Source organism: Gigantopelta aegis, chromosome 9 (genome assembly GCF_016097555.1).
Source record: "Gigantopelta aegis isolate Gae_Host chromosome 9, Gae_host_genome, whole genome shotgun sequence".
NCBI classification, from domain to species: Eukaryota; Metazoa; Mollusca; class Gastropoda; order Neomphalida; family Peltospiridae; genus Gigantopelta; species Gigantopelta aegis.
This window is the reverse complement of record NC_054707.1, coordinates 45,910,137-45,930,414: the sequence shown is the minus strand read 5'-3', so window position 1 is coordinate 45,930,414 and position 20,278 is coordinate 45,910,137. Positions and strand designations below refer to the sequence as shown.

The 20,278-nt window shown below is 38.1% G+C and overlaps 1 protein-coding gene across 1 annotated transcript in view; it reads left to right on the top strand.

The window, feature by feature from the left end:
- Positions 1-18,416, top strand: part of LOC121380440 (glycoprotein 3-alpha-L-fucosyltransferase A-like) — a 35,295-nt gene extending 16,879 nt beyond the window's left edge. The window contains exon 3 of the mRNA XM_041509259.1: positions 11,331-18,416. Coding sequence (XP_041365193.1) covers positions 11,331-11,673 — 343 coding nt within the window. The 3' untranslated portion in view covers positions 11,674-18,416. The remainder of the gene's footprint in view (positions 1-11,330) is intronic.
- Positions 18,417-20,278: the final 1,862 nt, after the last annotated feature.

Below are 20,278 nucleotides of genomic sequence, written 5' to 3'. Positions count from 1 at the left end.
CACATAAAACTGGTGACATCTTGATAACCAACCCCACATAAAACTGGTGACACCTTGATAAACAACCCCACATAAAACTGATGACATCTTGATAACCAACCCCACAAAAAACTGGTGACATCTTGATAACCAACCCCACATAAAATTGGTGACATCTTGATAACCAACCCCACATAAAATTGGCGACACCTTGATAACCAACCCCACATAAAACTGGTGACATCTTGATAACCAACCCCACATAAAACTGGTGACACCTTGATAACCAACCCCACATAAAACTGGTGACATCTTGATAACCAACCCACATAAAACTGGTGACATCTTGATAACCAACCCCACATAAAACTGGTGACACCTTGATAATCAACTCCACATCTAACTTTTATAGAAACAGGTTAGAATAGCGAATACCGCGTTCCATGAGGTTCTGTTGAATACGAAACTATATTAATGAGGTCACGTGAGGACGCCATGACGTCACGATGTGGGTACGCGGCCCTTAACCTGCATTAGCTTGGTGGGTGATCCTTTGTGACTACCTTTGTAGTGGGGCGTGGGGACACTAAACAACTAGAACGGCGTCAATGACTTGTCAGCTAGCACTCTGTGTGTTCCAATTCTGTTGTGTGTTTGACGGCAGAGATACCTTTTTGATCGCAGAGATACAGTCGTGATTGCAGAGATACGGTCTTGATCGCAGAGATACGGCCTTGATGGCAGAGATACTGTCTTGATGGCAGAGATACTGTCTTGATGGCAGAGATACGGTCTTGATCGCAGAGATACGGTCTTGATGGCAGAGATACGGTTTTGATCGCAGAGATACAGTCGTGATTGCAGAGATACAGTCTTGATCGCAGAGATACGGTTTTGATGGCAGAGATACGGTCTTGATTGCAGAGATACGGTCTTGATGGCAGAGATACGGTTTTGATCGCAGATACGGTCTTAATGGCATAGATACGTTTTGATAGCAGAGATACAGTCTTGATGGCAGAGATACGGTTTTGATGGCAGAGATACGATTTTGATCGCAGAGATACGGTCTTGATGGCAGAGATACGGTGTTGATCGCAGAGATACGGTCTTGATGGCATAGATACGGTTTTGATCGCAGCGATACGGTCTTGATGGCAGAGATACGGTTTTGATGGCAGAGATACGGTTTTGATGGCAGAGATACGGTTTTGATGGCATAGATACGGTTTTGATCGCAGAGATACGGTCTTGATGGCATAGATACGGTTTTGATCCCAGCGATACGGTCTTGATGGTATAGATACGGTTTTGATGGCATAGATAGGTTTTGATCGCAGAGATACGGTCTTGATGGCATATATACGGTTTTGATCTCAAAGATACGATCTTGATGCCATAGATACGGTCTTGATGGCAGAAATACGGTCTTGATGGCATAGATACGATACGGTTTTGATCGCAGAGATACGGTCTTGATGGCATAGATACGGTTTTGATCTCAGAGATACGATCTTGATGGCATAGATACGGTCTTGATGGCAGAGATACGGTCTTGATGGCATATATACGGTTTTGATCGCAGCAATACGGTCTTGATGGCATAGATACGGTCTTGATGATACGGTTTTGATGGCAGAGATACGGTTTTGATCGCAACAATACGGTATTGATGGCATAGATACGAGTTTGATCGCAGAGATACGATCTTGATGGCATAGATACGTTCTTGATGGCATAGATACGGTTTTGATCGAAGCAATACGGTTTTGATGGCATAGATAGGATTTGATCGCAGAGATACGGTCTTGATGGCATATATACGGTTTTGATCTCAGAGATACGATCTTGATGGCATAGATACGGTCTTGATGGCAGAGATACGGTCTTGATGGCATAGATACGGTCTTGATCGCAGCAATACGGTCTTGATGGCATATATACGGTTTTGATCTCAAAGATACGATCTTGATGGCATAGATACGGTCTTGATGGCAGAAATACGGTCTTGATGGCATAGATACGATACGGTTTTGATCGCAGAGATACGGTCTTGATGGCATAGATACGGTTTTGATCTCAGAGATACGATCTTGATGGCATAGATACGGTCTTGATGGCATAGATACGGTCTTGATGGCATATATACGGTTTTGATCGCAGCAATACGGTCTTGATGGCATAGATACGGTCTTGATGATACGGTTTTGATGGCAGAGATACGGTTTTGATCGCAACAATACGGTATTGATGGCATAGATACGAGTTTGATCGCAGAGATACGATCTTGATGGCATAGATACGTTCTTGATGGCATAGATACGGTTTTGATCGAAGCAATACGGTTTTGATGGCATAGATAGGATTTGATCGCAGAGATACGGTCTTGATGACATATATACGGTTTTGATCTCAGAGATACGATCTTGATGGCATAGATACGGTCTTGATGGCAGAGATACGGTCTTGATGGCATAGATACGGTCTTGATCGCAGCAATACGGTCTTGATGGCATAGATACGGTTTTGATCGCAGAGATACGGTCTTGATGGCATAGATACGGTTTTGATCTCAGAGATACGATCTTGATGGCATAGATACGGTCTTGATGGCAGAGATACGGTCTTGATGGCATAGATACGGTTTTGATCGCAGCAATACGGTCTTGATGGCATAGATACGGTTTTGATCGCAGCAATACGGTTTTGATGGCATAGATACGGTCTTGATGATACGGTTTTGATGGCAGAGATACGGTTTTGGTCGCAACAATACGGTATTGATGGCATAGATACGAGTTTGATCGCAGAGATACGATCTTGATGGCATAGATACGTTCTTGATGGCATAGATACGGTTTTGATCGCAGCAATACGGTCTTGATGGCATAGATACGGTTTTGATCGCAGAGATACGGTCTTGATGGCATAGATACAGTTTTGATGGCAGACATACGGTTTTGATCGCAGAGATACGGTTTTGATGGCAGAGATACGGTTTTGATGGCATAGATACGGTTTTGATCGCAGACATACGGTTTTGATGGCAAACATACGGTTTTGGTCGCAGAGATACGGATTTGATGGCAGACATACGGTTTTGATTGCAGATCTACGGTCTTGATCGCGGATAACGGTTTTGTTGTTCAGATTTATTATTATACAAGTGAAAACGAATAAAGCATATGAAGTGATAACGGCTATCTTGTTGATCATCTGAGAAATATTATTGATCGTGTTGTAGCTGTATTGAAACACTATGTTTACGTAGATGGATGCAGACCAGCTGTCAATAAAGTAAATCACATAGCGATATTGCATGTAATAACATATGGCTCTAAGACGCACCTGATTCCACTCCGCGGGAAGGACTCCCCTCCCCCCTCCCACCCCACCCCAGTGAGTGCGTCGTTAAATAAAACATTTCCTTTCCTTTCCCCCTACACCAGCTACGTCTAGGTCATGGTATACAGCTGTGGTTGTGTCAGTTCTTAAAACGGGTCATATTATAGATTCAAAATAAGTATCGTCGAATTACTTCATTTGTTTTGGTAAACTGTTTACATCTATTACTAATTAGCGGATTTTTTCCGATTTAAAAATATGAATCGAAAGAACCATGCGCACGCTTTTGGCATGAACATCTATGCAGAGTTGTACTGTGTGACACAGTCGGTCACCTGATCAGAGGTCAGGGCCCATATTTTCGAAGCTATCTTAGCCTACGAAATCGTGAAATCATCGTAAGCTATGACGTCACTATGGCGTGCGCTGTAGTGACGTCACAACCTACGACGGTTTTACGATTTTGTAGCGCTAAGATGGCTTCGAAAATAGGGCCCCAGGACCTCGCAAAAGGCATATTCCACAATATGAAGAGACGATAAATATCACACATGCACACATACACGAATGTTAAAAGTGTCACATAGATACGTCTAATTAATCTACAGACCTGCAACACATCTGGATAAGGTTATAACAGAGAGAAGCTAAAGTCTGTGATGTTTAAACGGGGAAATACTGCCCCAATATTGACTAGAGCTTGTCTCGATAACCATTACTTCTCAGACGAATTATGAAAATAGCATTCTGGGGTATTACAAAAACCTGGATGACCAGAACCATTTCAGGTGAACGAAAATTAATATTCTAAATAATAAAATGTAAGTATTTCTAATTTAAATTACCACCCCCCACCCCCCCCCCCCCCCCCCCAAAAAAAAAAAGAGCAAAAAAAAACAAAACAAAAAAGCAAAGAAAAAAAAAGAAAAAAACCTGCTTTAATAATGAAAATATGTCGTAGTGTTTAAAAACTATGGTCTGTCACTTTAAGCCAAGCGAATGGAGGCTGGTTGGTCATGAGTTCTTGTCTCAGTTGGCACGACTGTTACATGATTTGTAGTGGTTAAGTCAACGAGATAGAGACTAGCTGGTCGTGGGTTCTTGTCCCAGAGTCCGTGCACGGGTTGACGAGTTGGTCTATGTGCTCTGTTCGGGCTAGTCAGCGCGTAGAATATATCCCGGATCCGCCCCTGAATAACAAATTCATTGTTCCCACTCCTACCCACTGTTTTCTCAAGTCTCGCCCTGCAGAGAGCAACGTGAAAACACACTGAATAATTAACTCTATCCGCATTCCAGTACGAATGTAGATAATAAATATACCGAGAGAAAGAAATAAGAAATTACTTGGAGATCAAATTGATTCACTGATAGCATCGTAATGCTTGTGTAAAATACCAAGATGTGAGGTGGATTGAATGGCAGTAACACGCTTGACTTCATGACATTGTGAATGAGAACTTTTTGTTAGTGTTGGTGTGAACCCTTATTTTTTCTCATCAGTATATATAGCTCAATGGTTATTAATATTTATATAAGGTACGCCGTTGAATTATCGCCAGAGTAAATAGAGGTCAGTTCAGTTGGAATATACACCTGAGACGCGATATGCTATACGACTAACCAGGTTATTTTCTGTTTCAAAAAGTGCTTCACTTCGTGACTTGCATTGTATACTATACAACTCTTATTTCCCCCTGAGATTTATGTTTCGTGTTTTTCGCGTATGAATGAAATCGGTGAAAATAAATTCTACCCAAAGTTGTATTAGCCAAAATAAGTACCATTAGCCAACAAAAATAGTATAATGATTATTTACAGTATCAAAAGTCGTGGTATGTCTGGAAAGATATATGTAAGACAAAGTAGTCATGCTAATCGACATATTCAGCAGTCAACTTACGATATACATGTATATCACGATGTTTGACCGTTATACAGCACAGTTTTAACTACGGCTATTTGATGACACCTATTGTTAATTCAGCAGTTGGCCATACGAGAGAGAGAGAGGTGGGGGGGGGGGGGGGGGGGGGGGGGGGGGGGAGAGGGGGAGAGAGAGAGAGAGAGAGAGAGAGAGAGAGAGAGAGAGAGAGAGAGAGAGAGAGAGAGAGACAGAGACAGAGACAGAGAGAGAGAGACAGAGACAGAGACAGAGACAGAGAGGGAGGGAGAGGGAGGGAGAGAGAGAGAGAGAGAGAGAGAGAGGGAGAGAGGGGTAGAGAGAGAGAGAGAGAGAGAGAGAGAGAGAGAGAGAGAGAGAGAGAGAGAGAGAGAGAGAGAGAGAGAGAGAGAGAGAGAGGGGAAGGATACAACATTGCGATAAAATTAAAGATGAACAATTATATTTTCATATTATGTATATGTAAACTTGCAGGTTTAAAGTTTAAAATCAAATCAAACAACTAAAGCCTTGGGTAGGAATGTAAATAACCTTTGACCTCATCGTTACATTTACAAAAGACACGCATGCATCGACCTAAAGTTTAGGTTAAACGCGTATACACATTGTGTCCTCTTTGTGTTTTGACGTGCACACAATGCTGATTAGCATTGCTACATGCAGTGAATACAAATGTTGCCTTCGTGGCGGCTTAATCACACGCAGCCCACTGTTTTAATACACGCGGGGACGTCCAGATAATCGGATTGGTCGTGTACTAGGTTACCTTGATCGAGACACGGGGATAAAACACGCTGGTTACAACATGTCGGCGGCGTCGAAGGTGAAAAAGAAAATATTCGCATTAGGCCTAATGACCCTTGAGCACATAATATATACATAGATATAATGTTTGTATACAACGTGTATAACGTAAAATTGTATTGACACATAATTCGGTTACATAAGTGACATGGCGCGCATGAGTATTAACATGATGTTTATAAAAAAAATTAAATGCAAAATTAAAGATACACATAATATATATATAACACATAATATATATATATATATATATATATATATATATATATATATATATATATATATATATATATATATATATATATATAAATTTATTTATTTAAGGATTGTCTGTTATTTGTTTTACGTTCATCGGGGTATGAACAAAACAAATAATCGTCTGCAAGCTGTGAATCGGTGAAGCCGTTCTCACATAAGTTTGGGGATGATTTTTTTTCTTCATACCCAGATGAACATAAAAGCAATAACAGACACTACTTATAATTAAATTTGAATCATACTTGCTAATAATACTTTCAACATATGCATTCACATTCACATGCAGAGAAAACGTAATTGTAGAAAATTATGTTTATTTTTTTTTAAAGGCTTTAAAACAATACAAAGCTAATCGTCTTATATTATTTCATTGTTGTTATTTAACTGTTCTATAAATTTGTACATACTAGGGTTATTTTTGTAATATTTTGGTATGCAATGTCGGATAGATTTGTACATAGGACAAACAAGTATAAAATAGAATGCATCTTCTATTAAATTACAAGTAACACATTTACGATTTTCCAGTGCAGTTGGCTTAGGTTTTGCCCATCTTCCAGTTTCAATTAATAATCTATGAGCAGCAATGCGCAGTCTCGTTAAAGCAGTTCTATATTTGCCAACAGAAATACTGTCTAAATATGACTTACAAGAAAATATATTTGATATATATCGGTATACTGATGCTCTTGAAGAAAGGTCTAATCGCGAGCGCCATCCCTGTATAATTAAATTGGTGTTACATTCATTACAACGTAACGTCATCCGATTGGTCCAGACGTAGCAACGGGAGTTTGTTAATTTTTCGATGAACGTAAAAATTACGTCATCAGGGAACGTCATATGTGATGACGTCATTTTATATGGGCAAGTTGTCTTAATGAGCGTTATTGTTTATGGATAAAAAATAATTCAAAATAAAGTATGACGTATTAGTGTTATTATTAGCCTGTATCATTCAAATTTAATTATAAGTATTGTCTGTTATTTCTTTTACGTTTATCTGGGTATGAACAAAAAAAACATCCGCAAACTTATGTGAGAACGGCTTCGCCGATTCACACAGTTTGCGGATGATTTTTTTTTGTTCATACCCCGATGAACGTAAAAGGAACAACAGACAATCCTTAAATAAACATATCTTTTTAATATTTGCTTTAATCATGATAAAAACACCATTTCATTCCCTACACCCTGATTTTTCCAGACTATAGAAAAGCCAGTATTATTTAACAAATTTCTAACAAGTATAGCCCAGTTATTTTTACTGGGGAACAAAACCATATCACTTACCATCATATCATAACATATTTTTGTAAATTTCTAAAATATCTATGCACAATCAAAGGAAATCTACCTAATTCGCCATATACAAAATCAGTTCGAGTAATCTGCTTTACACCACATAACCGCTTACCAAATTTCAAACGCATTCTTTTTACTGCCGTTCCCTGAATAAACCCCCAGACTTCGCAGCCGTAGCTTAGAATAGGATGTATTAATTTGTCAAATATATCACACACATGAGAAGGTTTTAATGACACAAATTGTTGAAAATACTTTTGCATTTGGTGTGACGTCACCTACGATAAGCAATTCAATGTGTGGTGGTGTTTGCATTGTGATAAGGGAATCCCCTTAAGGCTTAACGTTTTTCAGATTACAAGGATAGATAACGGGTAACAATCGTTTCCTTTAAATCCACAGGCTCTTAAATATCTGGTGTAATATTTATCGCAAACCCTCCAGTGTTCAGATGCTCGTTATACCATTTTAAATTACTACAATACATGAATTGGTTACAGTGTACAGGATAATGAAATACTATTAATTGTATATATCAACTAATTGTAACATAACAGATTGAGGCAAAAAACAAAACAATGCACAAACATTTATTACTTGTACCTTATTATTGCTTCATATAAAAGTGGCATAAACTGGCAACAGAATCCTTCATTTTTTGTGGAGGCCAGGGCCGACCACGGGTTGCCGGAAAAACATCCATACTGGCTAACCAGCCGACCCATGGTGTACCACAGTGTCGAGATTCCCAGTAGTTTTAATACCTACTGTGATATGGCAAAATGAAAGCCCCTACATTACCCAAGCTTTGATACACCCTCCCCGCTGTATTCACCCAAAACGTAGATCTTCCCCCGAATTGCGAGGTGGAGATGGCCCACACGTTACTCGAATGTAGCACAGGGCACTGCTTACACATTTTCATACTTGATAAATCAAATGATGGCCTGCAGCCTTATAGCATGTCAGGCCCAAGGCAAAGACGAAGGTAAATATACCTCCAAACTATCTACAAATCTCCCCTGACCTCCCCCCCCCCCACCCACCCCGTTATAAAAAACTCTGCGCCTATAGTAAAAACGAGAACAAATCCCCTTAACAAACCCAGGCCAAGAACGTGGAAAGGCTGCAACGATGCCTTGATAACCAACCCCACATAAAACTGGTGACACCTTGATAACCAACCCCACATAAAACTGGTGACATCTTGATAACCAACCCCACATAAAACTGGTGACACCTTGATAACCAACCCCACATAAAACTGGTGACACCTTGATAACCAACCCCACATAAAACTGGTGACACCTTGATAACCAACCCCACATAAAACTGGTGACATCTTGATAACCAACCCCACATAAAACTGGTGACACCTTGATAACCAACCCCACATAAAACTGGTGACATCTTGATAATCAACCCCACATAAAACTGGTGACACCTTGATAACCAACCCCACATAAAACTGGTGACATCTTGATAACCAACCCCACATAAAACTGGTGACACCTTGATAACCAACTGTCACGGGGATTCTATAATTCCCGTAACTGAGTAAAACACGATTATCAAAATATCTCTCCTAACTGTATATCTATTAGATCTCTCTGTAACAGGCTGTTAAACCCTAGTATGGCTCGTCTCTAGGTATGATCAGAGATACGATCTTATATAAGTATATATTTTTATAGCACGTTTAGCTCACTAGAAACACAACAAAAACACAATACACTTTGGAATCTGTATTAATCTACGCTGACAAATGTACAGCCGTAGTAGTTAATTAATAACAGCAATAATAACAACCCAGAACTGATCACTTAATTAGTTAATCTCTAGGTGTCTAGTTACACAATATGCGAATCACTTTACCGTTACACCACACCCACACGTGTGATAATTGAAAAACGCTTCCAGGAGAAGTTAATTAATAAAGGAATTACAACACCATTCCTAACTGGTTAATTTTTAATTAACCCTTACTACTCGTTCAGTAACGTGTGATAATTTAGGAACGCTTCCAGGGGAACTTAATTAATAAAGGAATTACAGCTCTATTCCTAACGGGTTAATTTTTAATTAACCCTAACTACTCATTCAGTAACCTTGTGACACAGAATTAATATTGGTACCTATCACAATAAAGACAATAACCTACAGTTTACCTAGGTCGTCTAGGATGACTGGCTAAGCTTAATATTACCAAATTTTAAGAGCATGTACCGTCACACCAACCCCACATAAAACTGGTGACATCTTGATAACTAACCCCACATAAAACTGGTGACATCTTGATAACCAACCCCACATAAAACTGGTGACAGCTTAAATGCATTTGTACGGATGATATTCCCGAATATTTAATCAGTCTAACTTTTATGGAAACAGGTTAGAATAGCTAATACCGCGTTCCATGAGGTTCTGTTGAATACAAAATTAATGAGGTCACGTGAGGACGCCATGACGTCACGATGTGGGGACGCGGCCCTTAACCTGCATTAGCTTTGTAGGTGACCCTTTGTGACTACCCTTTGTTGGATGTCCTACGTCAGACCAGCTGAGACGTGGGGACACTAAACAATTAGAACGGCGTCGATGACTTGTCAGCTAGCACTCTGTGTGTTCCCATTGTGTTGTGTGTTTGACGGCAGAGATACCTTTTTGATCGCAGAAATACGGGTTTGATCGCAGAGATACGGTCTTGATGGCATAAATACGGTTTTGATCGCAGAAATACAGTTTTGATCGCAAAAAATAGAGTTTTCATCGCAGAGATACGGTTTTGATGGCAGAGATACGGTCTTGGTGGCATAGATACGGTCTTGATGGCATCGATACCGTTTTGATCGCAGAGATACGGTCTTGGTGGCATAGATACGGTTTTGATCGCAGAAATACAGTTTTCATCGCAGAGATACGGTTTTGATCGCTGAGATACGGTTTTGATCGCAGAGATACGGTTTTGATGGCAGACATACGGTTTTGATCGCAGAGATACGGTCTTGATCGCAGAGATACGGTTTTGATGGCAGACATACGGTTTTGATCGCAGAGATACGGATTTGATCGCAGAGATGCGGTTTTGATGGCAGACATACGGTTTTGATCGCAGAGATACGGTCTTGATCGCGGATAACGGTTTTGTTGTTCAGATTTATTATTATACAAGTGAAAACTAATAAAGCATATGAAGTGATAACGGCTATCTTGTCGATCATCTGAGTAATTATTATTGATCGTGTTGTAGTTGTATTGAAACACTATGTTTACGTAGATGGATGCAGACCAGCTGTCACAAAAGTAAATCCCATAGCGATATTGCATGTAATAACATATGGCTCTAACACGCACCTGATTCCACTCCGCGGGAAGAACACTTTGACACTTTGTATTTTTATATATTATATAATAGTTTGACACTTTGTATTTTTATATATTATATAATAGTATGTAAATTAATATTGAAACATTTCTTCTCGCAGATACGATATCATGGTTACGTCATCCTCATCGTGATGGGCATCCCCATCGTGACGAGGACCGCACCTAGCAACTGACACTTTGTTTTTAAATATTATACATGTAAATTAATATATGACATAATCATGAAACATTTTGTTCTCGCTGTCACGACGTCATCCCGATTCTGATGGGAATCGCATCTGCCAATTGACACTTTGTGTTTTTAAATATTATAAATGTAAATTAATCTTGAAACGTTTTGTTCTTGCAGACACGACGTGATCCCGATCGTGATGGGGGCGGCGCCCGAGGACTACAGGCGATCTTCTCCGCCCCATTCTTACATCCACGTGGACGACTTCCCCTCCATCAAGGACCTGGCCGACTACCTTACCAAACTCGACCAGAACGACGACCTCTATAATGAGTACTTCCGGTGGAAGGGAACCGGATCGCTCATCAACACGTTCTTCTGGTGCCGAATGTGTAATCTCCTCCACGACAAGCATGCACCAACCTTTGTCTCGGACATCGAGGCCTGGTGGCGCGGTGAAGGCGTGTGTATAGGACAAGACAGTTGGAGAGACAAGAAGTATGCGAGGCCTAAACTCTGATTTTTTCTTCACAGAAATTAGTGGATTTAAAAAAAAAAAAAGTTTTATTTTTTAACCAAATGGCGTTCTTGTTAAAGAAGACTTGAAGAAACTGTCCCGAGTGTGTTGACATTGTGAAGATGTTGCTGACAAACAGACTTCTTAACGACTATAATTATACACTTAATATATAGTTTAAAAAACACACACCAGTGGCTGTATATTAAAAGTGTTTCTGATCGTCCTACTGTTTGTACTAGGTCAAACTTTCATTTTACATCCTAATATATGTATTTTTTTCGGTGTTTTTGGTTGTTTTGGTACGTATGAAACTATTCACTGAATAATTGGCAGACCAAATCGAGTTAAAAACATTATGTCGATTAGAAACACATTGAATATACAGACACTGCTATTCTAAACAAGAATCTGTATTTAGTATGTAAATTTAGTTGTTAATTTTTTTTATTAGTCTGAAACATTTTACAATGCTAGCAAACTCAGAACAGTGTCTTTAAATGTTAACGTTGGTTATGCAAATATTCGGTTATTGTTCGTTGTATTTTTTTTTTATCTCAATGGTGATTCACTGTACATCTGTGCAATACGTTTGTATACCCGCAGTCATGACTATCGATTCCTCAGTATTATTCGTTAGTTTTGAAATTGGTTTGTACTGAAACGTTAACTCTCAACTACCGATAGTTTATTCATAGCAGTTAATTATGTAACACCGATATTATATAGAGTCAGTTACGGTAGACGACCTTCGATGTGGTACCTGTAATACAACCCGCACAGAGGAGAACTATACGGTATAACACCGGTATCAGTTATTTCGATGTTAACAAGAATTCAGCGAGAACAAACCAATTCAACACTAACAACTCACCTCGACAGCCTAGATGACTGACGTTTATACAAAGAATTTACAGTCAAAACAAAACAAGATGTACACTAAGAAACTTATCGTGAGAAAAATGCAAATAATTATCATTTAACCATTTACTAGCGGTATGTAATGGTGACAGATTTGGTGTAATGTACAGATAGCATCTGTGTGTGCGCGTGTGCGTGTGCGTGAATGTATGTGTATATGTGTCTGTATCAATGAGAGAACACACACATTCTCCTATGTTGCTGGATGTATAGAAATAATGACAGTATGATAACGATTAATTTAACCAGAGCAATCCAATATATGTTAAATGGGCTGTATAATGATCGCTTTAGAAAAGTGCACCGAATAGCATAGAACAAGCCATTGTGTAATAGTGTGTACCGATACCTTTATGTGTTTCTTTCTTACATTAATACATTTGTCTGTGAAGACATAACACGCGTGTGTGATGTATTTAAAAAATAATATATCTGTTATATTTTATATTTTTATGATCAGAATATTTCCAAGTATTATTTTTGTACTCTTGAAAAATATTTCCCGATCATTTCGAAATCCACATTTGTGATACAACTTTGGATGATTATTATAATTTAGTTTTTCATTAATTCTCACTTTATACTGGGGTGCTTTTTTAAAATTAAAAACAAAGAAACAAACTTTATTTTTAATTTTGCATAAATAAGCATATATCTGTATTTCAAATAGGAAATCACTATATGAAATGACAGTAATCTTATGGTGTGTTTCTTTTTTTGCAATCATTGTTTCACCCAAGTTTGCTCAACTTTGATTACGCCTTTCGAGAACTCAAAACATTCCCTGTAAGGGTTATTCCAGAAATAATGACATGGGGAGAAGTATAATTTGTTTTAATTAGTCTTCTAACCACACAATAATATACAACCAGTTATTATATGATATCTGCAATTCGCAATTATATCTTAGCAGGATAAAGCCGATATTTTAAGACAGTAGCCACTTATTTTATTTATTCTGCAATCCAACAAGAATGGTGTGAACATCGTGTTTTGCAGTATGATGTCATACATTGTTTTTTTGTAAGACGCAAGCTACATTTTGTCACTTTCAAAATGCGTTTGTTCTTAATTCATAAATAAGTATAATTCATAAATAAGTATATACATTTTGTACCGTTTTTGTCATACAAAACGTTATTTGTATATACTGTACTGAAAGGAATAATTTATACCGTATGTTGTTGAAAATCTAGTATGGAATAAATGAATCGAGTAGGGCTTATGTCACATCACCTATATTTCTGGTCAGTGAATAAAAATAGAGAAATCGATTTAGTTATCATACCTTGTAAAACTATATAATGATTGCATATAGTCAGAATCACTAGACATTAAAAGATAAATAGCACACAAATTAATACTGAAATTCAACACCGTCACAGCTCAAACCCTCATCACTACGACACTCCCTCTGTGGTGATTTCTGGAATAACTAAATTGTAAAAAGTGACCAACCGATATTGGAGAAATAATAACTAGGTCACAGTTTAATTCCTTAGCATAAACCAAAGTTTTGTGAAAAAAGGGTATATTGTCAACAATTGGATCATTATAAAGAAACTGGGTTGAAGATATATGTATGTATAATTATGTATATAAATGAATGTGTTTTATACTAAACATTTATCCTGCAATCACTATATATATATATATATATATATATATAGTATATATAAATTGGCAAAATATGATGACTAGATAGATTTCTATATTTATGCTTACGGATTAAACATATAGCTTTTTGTGACGAAACTACTTACACCGTAGTTATGACTGACAAAAACATGTTGACATTTGGTCCTACAATGTAAACAAACGATGTGGTGTTAAACATATAATAATAATAATAATAATAATAATAAATAACTTTGATTAGTAACATTAAAAAAATAAATAAAAATAAATGCTTATTTAAGCACTATTTTGTTTTAATATATCGATATTGTAGGCGGCAAGGCTATTAATACTCGTAGACCAAGTACTATAAAACGGTTAATTTTATTTATATTCCTTATTATTGTAGGATTGCAGGATAAATAAAATAGCTTGGTAGTGTCTTAAGATATCGGCTTTATCCTGCTCAGGTCAAAAGGCGAATGCCGTTCTGCACAGTCTCGCGGCATTCGCCAATCTAATAGTAATAGGATAAAGCCGATATTTTAAGACAATAACCGCTTATTGAATAACTATATCTCTCTGTCTAGAGACTGTTCATAATTGTCAACATTTTAACGAGGGTAGAAGCCGTACGCAGATGATGGAGAGGGTAATATCCGTGAACGCTTTGAAGACAAAAATGTTTAAACATTATTCCCTGCAAATTTAACATTTGTATGTACGCTGTTGGGGGTGGGTTGGGGATGGCGGAGAATTACCATAACTAGTACGGCTTGCACACTTGTGAATGCGTTTTACGGCTTGCACACTTGTGAATGTGTTTTAATTGTGAACGGGCTCTTAAAACATCTTCTTATTTTTTTGTTCAGCAGTTTATGTGTGGCCTTATGTAAAATTTCGTTGAAATAGTTTTATTGTTTATATCAATATGAATATATATATATAAATTTAAACCATACAACTCTCTGTGATGCAATGTGATCTTTAATTGGTTGTGATGTATATTGTCATATTTTATAAATGTTTCACTCGTCTGTAGAGCTGCGATCTCGAGTCCAGGTATATTTGTAATGTTCAGCCATTTAGAATAGGTCAGTGACAGTAAGTTCAGTTTCTTCTCTTGACACACCATCGGTCAGTTAAAAGTCGTGAATGTAGGTTTCGTAAGGTCTCATCACCACACAGTTCACGTTTGTTTTGTTTAACAACACCTCTGGAGCCACTGAAATCCATGTTAAATATTTCCCAACTTCTAAATGAAAATTGCTAAGAGAACGAGTTTTTGTTTGACACTAACAACGTATACCATGCTGCGAATATATACTATGTTCGCATTTATTTTCACTTCAAAAATGAGAACATTTACATCTCAGTTTTTTTGCTATTGGACCGCATTTGGCTGTGGTATCGGTCCGAACAAATGGTGCAGAAACTGCAACATTTACTGTTGTACACCCATGTCCATGTAACATAGGCAAAATCCAGGCAGAGGGATTACCGTTGACAAATACAAATCCTTTTAATGCTTCTACAGTGGCAAGAAGTGATAATGCGAACAACAACATATGCCACAATTAGGAACTATAGTGACCCCCTGATGAATAAACTCTTATTAGAGAGTGAACTGTGTAGTGAGACCTCAAGCGTATCATTCACCATTTCATCGTTCCAACAGCATGGTGCCTTTTATGGGCGAAGTTTTACACCGTAACAGTTGGCGACATATATGCTGATAGAAAGAAATAATGCAACACTTAATATTGTAGGCATACCAGTTTTGTAATGTCTTTATAAAAAATGTGTGACTGGATGTCAGTAATATGGGACTTATTGCTTCAAATCAGTACATTAAGCGATGATGACGTAACACGGGGATACGAGATCGCGGCTCTTACATCCAATACATGTACTTCATAACAGATGGCATAATACGTGAACAATAAGAAACCAGTGCGTTTAGTGTAGGTTTAAAACGGTTTTTTTTATTTATTTTTTATAGTTTTTTTTTTAATTACATAGGCATTGATCAAGAAAGTTATCGACGCAAATGACAGAAAGAAAGAAATTCTGCAAAAACCTACATGTACATTGTATAGAATGTTTTTACAATGTAAAAAATTACATACATACATACATACATACATATGTTGTAATACAAGATGATGGATTATTATTCCCTAGGGAATTTGAAACGTTTGATGGCTGATGACATTCCATATTTTGAACTTGTGCATCTCTTTGGTGAAACTCTTGCAGAGTTATTATTTTGTCATCGTTTTAGATGAAGTGGCGGACCTGATAACTGTAGTGGCAGTACTCATGACGGGTTTCACCTGTCGGGCAGGATATGCTTAACTTTCGCGAACACCTGATATGACAGTTATTCATGAATGCATATCATCACAACTGTACTTATTTCAATGAGCTCTGTCCGATGCTAGTTTTGATTTAATAAACTAGTCTGAGCGTGGCAGTCCTCTATAGTGGTGCAAGAGCGATGAAATCGCCAATAAAGGATCTCCTCGGAAGTAACTGTTCTCCAGTAGACGAGACACTAAAGAGATTCATGGAATCAACTACTATTTTGCCAAATGCCCACTCGACTCTGCATTGTGCAGAGATACGGCCCTGATCACGTATTACGGTTTTGTCGTTCAGTTTAATTGGCATTATACTGAGATATCCAGGGTCGTCACCGACGGGTGACACGATGAGTAGGTACCCACTTCTCTACAGAATAAATACGTAAAATGTCCCTTTATTCTGGCTGGAGAAGATTGTACTCTGCCACGGATCATTTTTATATTGCCACCCTGCCAATATTAGATTAGGTGTGGCCGGGAAATCCTATCATAAAACCATTGAATTATAATTTACATTCCACAGGTTACTGTCGCTACAGAGGCTGCACGACGTTTAGTGCTGTCTTTGGTGTACAGGTTTGCATATTTTTCATTTCCCCTCTGTAGAGAGACGCAGATTGCATAACAGTCGCATTTTCTGAAATCTCGCCTTACCCGAGGTATTTCGAAATTAAGGACTGCTTCGAATATTTTTATATGTGCTGATGTATTTCATAATGAAATGTTTGCATACACACACATACTCGCACATGTAAGCACGCACACACGCACGCACACACACACGCACGCACACGGACACGAATAATAAAACAACCCCCTCAACCCAACAACAAAAACTAAAATAAAAACAAGAACAAAAAAACCCCAAAACAATCACAAACCCAAACCTTTCCTCTCCTTTACTTCACAGATGCAACCGAAACAAGTTTTCAACACATTTATAAAATTTAAATAATGACAGGTTTTATTAATCAACAACTCATAATATAAAATACAATACTTGGTCATTCCATGAATAAATGAATTCCAGAGACCAAGCAAAGCTGTGTTAAACGCACACATCTGTTTTAGAGACCAATCAAAGCTGTGTTAAACGCATACATCTGTTTTAGAGACCAATCAAAGCTGTGTTAAACGCACACATCTGTTTTAGAGACCAATCAAAGCTGTGTTAAACGCACACATCTGTTTTAGAGACCAATCAAAGCTGTGTTAAACGCACACATGTCTTAAGCGTCCAGGGGCCCCGTTCCACAAAGCGATCTTGGCCCTAATATCACCGTAACTGCACAGCTAATATATGCACTTAAGGTGATCTTTGCGCTAAGATCGCTTTGTGGAACGAGGCCCAGGCCTTGTAGCAATGATGGTGTCGGCGACAGCGAACCTCTTGTCTGGTGAGGGTATTAACGATTCCTTACCCTCTCGAATTTGAGAACAAAGACTGTCGAGGCATCTCCCCAATCCCCTTCCCGACCGTCTTAGAAGGAGATCTTGTCGATCATCCCTACGCACACACTAATGTTGTTTTCAATGAAATATTGAATGATACGAACGATTTTGCCTGTCCCATTTAGTGTCCCACTTAGACCAGGCATCAGCCGTAAAACCTACCCACTGGAGCGACTCGTTGGTCATTGTACATTCGACTCTTTACTCGTTAGGCCATTTTATCATCATCTATTTGTACCATTATTATTCATTCGTGCCCTCTGCATTTTCAATCACTAGTTGTGTATATATGTTTGTTAATTATGAGTTACACGTGTGGGTTATTTTACTTGTTGTAAGAGTGATACGGAGTTTGTTCTCTTCATTTTCCCAAATAAACCGTCCTACTCATCCACATTGTTGTTGTGTGTACCAGAACCGTCAGGGTTGTAAACCCCCGTGAACGGTCATGGAAAGCCATTTCCCGTGATACTATAACTATTATGATATTTTCTGTTACTATGGAAGAAATTGTTCTTACATATGTCGTAAAATGAGTCGAGGTACCTTAGTAAAAGAGGGTAAAACACAATTTTGCCCCCGAGTTGGATCGAGCAGATCCTTTATCGTGAAAGTTTCAGCAACACAAATATACTACTTATATATATATAAGAATTGTTTTTAATTTTTTAGGAATTTATCGATGTATAAAAGTCACAAATGGTATAAAATCGCGTAGCGTAGCGAGGCGATTTTATACTACATTTGTGACTTGTACATCGATAAATTCCTAAAAAATGAGAAACAATTCTTATAATTACAAACAGTACAAGAAGTGTACCTTAAAACACTCAAAAATAATTTCTTTCGTTCTTACCGTCAGCCATGTTCTGTAAATAAGCGTAGGAATACATGTATACATACTATTGGATGTTTTGGGTTTTTTTTTTTAACAAAATAAAAAATAAAAAATATATTGTAATTTTTATTTATTTATAACATGAATATCTCATCCAGTTTCCCTTATTTTTTTTTAATCGAGAAAACAGGTCACTTCCTTGTTCTATTTTTAAAACGATCACCGAACTGGGTCATTGGGCTTCTCGCCCATCCAGCTAAAAATAGTTCCAATCGATCTTGGTCTTCCGTGATGACGTATTTTTATGAGGTTTATGGAAGGATAACGCTTGGTTTTTTAGTGACGTCAGCCAATCAGAATACAGTAAATCGTATAAATTCGGAAAGTTTATAATTATATAGAGAATAACTAGTTAATGACGCTTGATATCAGCTTTATTCTGTGAAGGTAAGAATGGGAAATTCCGCGAGGCTTGCCGAGCGAAATTTCCCATTCGTCCTGAACAGGATAAAGCCGATATCAACCGTCATTAACTGGTTATTATCTTTATCCTGCAGCCCAACAAATTTTGGAGTGGATAAGTATTTTATCACCGTTTTAACAAACTTGCATTCGAACACAAGCTGTCAGCCGAGTTGTGGCCTGAATCAAGGCTAGTTACTGTACTTGTACATTTCACTGTTTGAGACACAAGCTGACAGCCAGAATCACATCGATTCGCGCCAGATATCACTTTTGAATATTCTTCCTGTTGTTGTTCAGTGATAGCGCTGTAATTATTTACTGACTGTATATTCTTGTGTCCTGTTATTTGAATGATATCTGTGGGTGGAAAAGTAGTTCCCTTTGTACGTGACGTCAAAAGTCATAACATGCTAGTATACTGTTATGACTTTGCTTTAACAGGTCATCATAACAGGCCAGTAGGAACACTGGTTGCAGGATACATATATATATATATTCCCCTTCCAGGTGACACCCCACCCCCGTCTACGCACAGACTATGTGGGGTTGGGGTTGGGGGTTGGGATGTATGTGAACAGGCATTGTTCAAAGATAGACTTCATAATGTTTTTAACGTATTGCTTTGCATAATGGGTTATCCACTGTTTTACATTTCTATCGTACCATCCTCTATTTTATGGGGCGGGACGTAGGCCAGTGGTAAAGCGCTCGCTTGATTCGCGGTCGGTCTAGGATCGATCCCTGTCGGTGGGCCTATCGGGCTAATTTTCATCCCATCCGTTGCACCACGAGTGGTAATTCAAAGGTCGTGGTATGTGATATCTTGTCTGTGGGATAGTGCATCTAAAAGATCCTTTACTACTAACGGGAAAATGTAGCGCATTTCCCCTCTAAGACTATATATCAAAATTACCAAATGTTTGACGTCCGATAGCCGATGATTAATAAA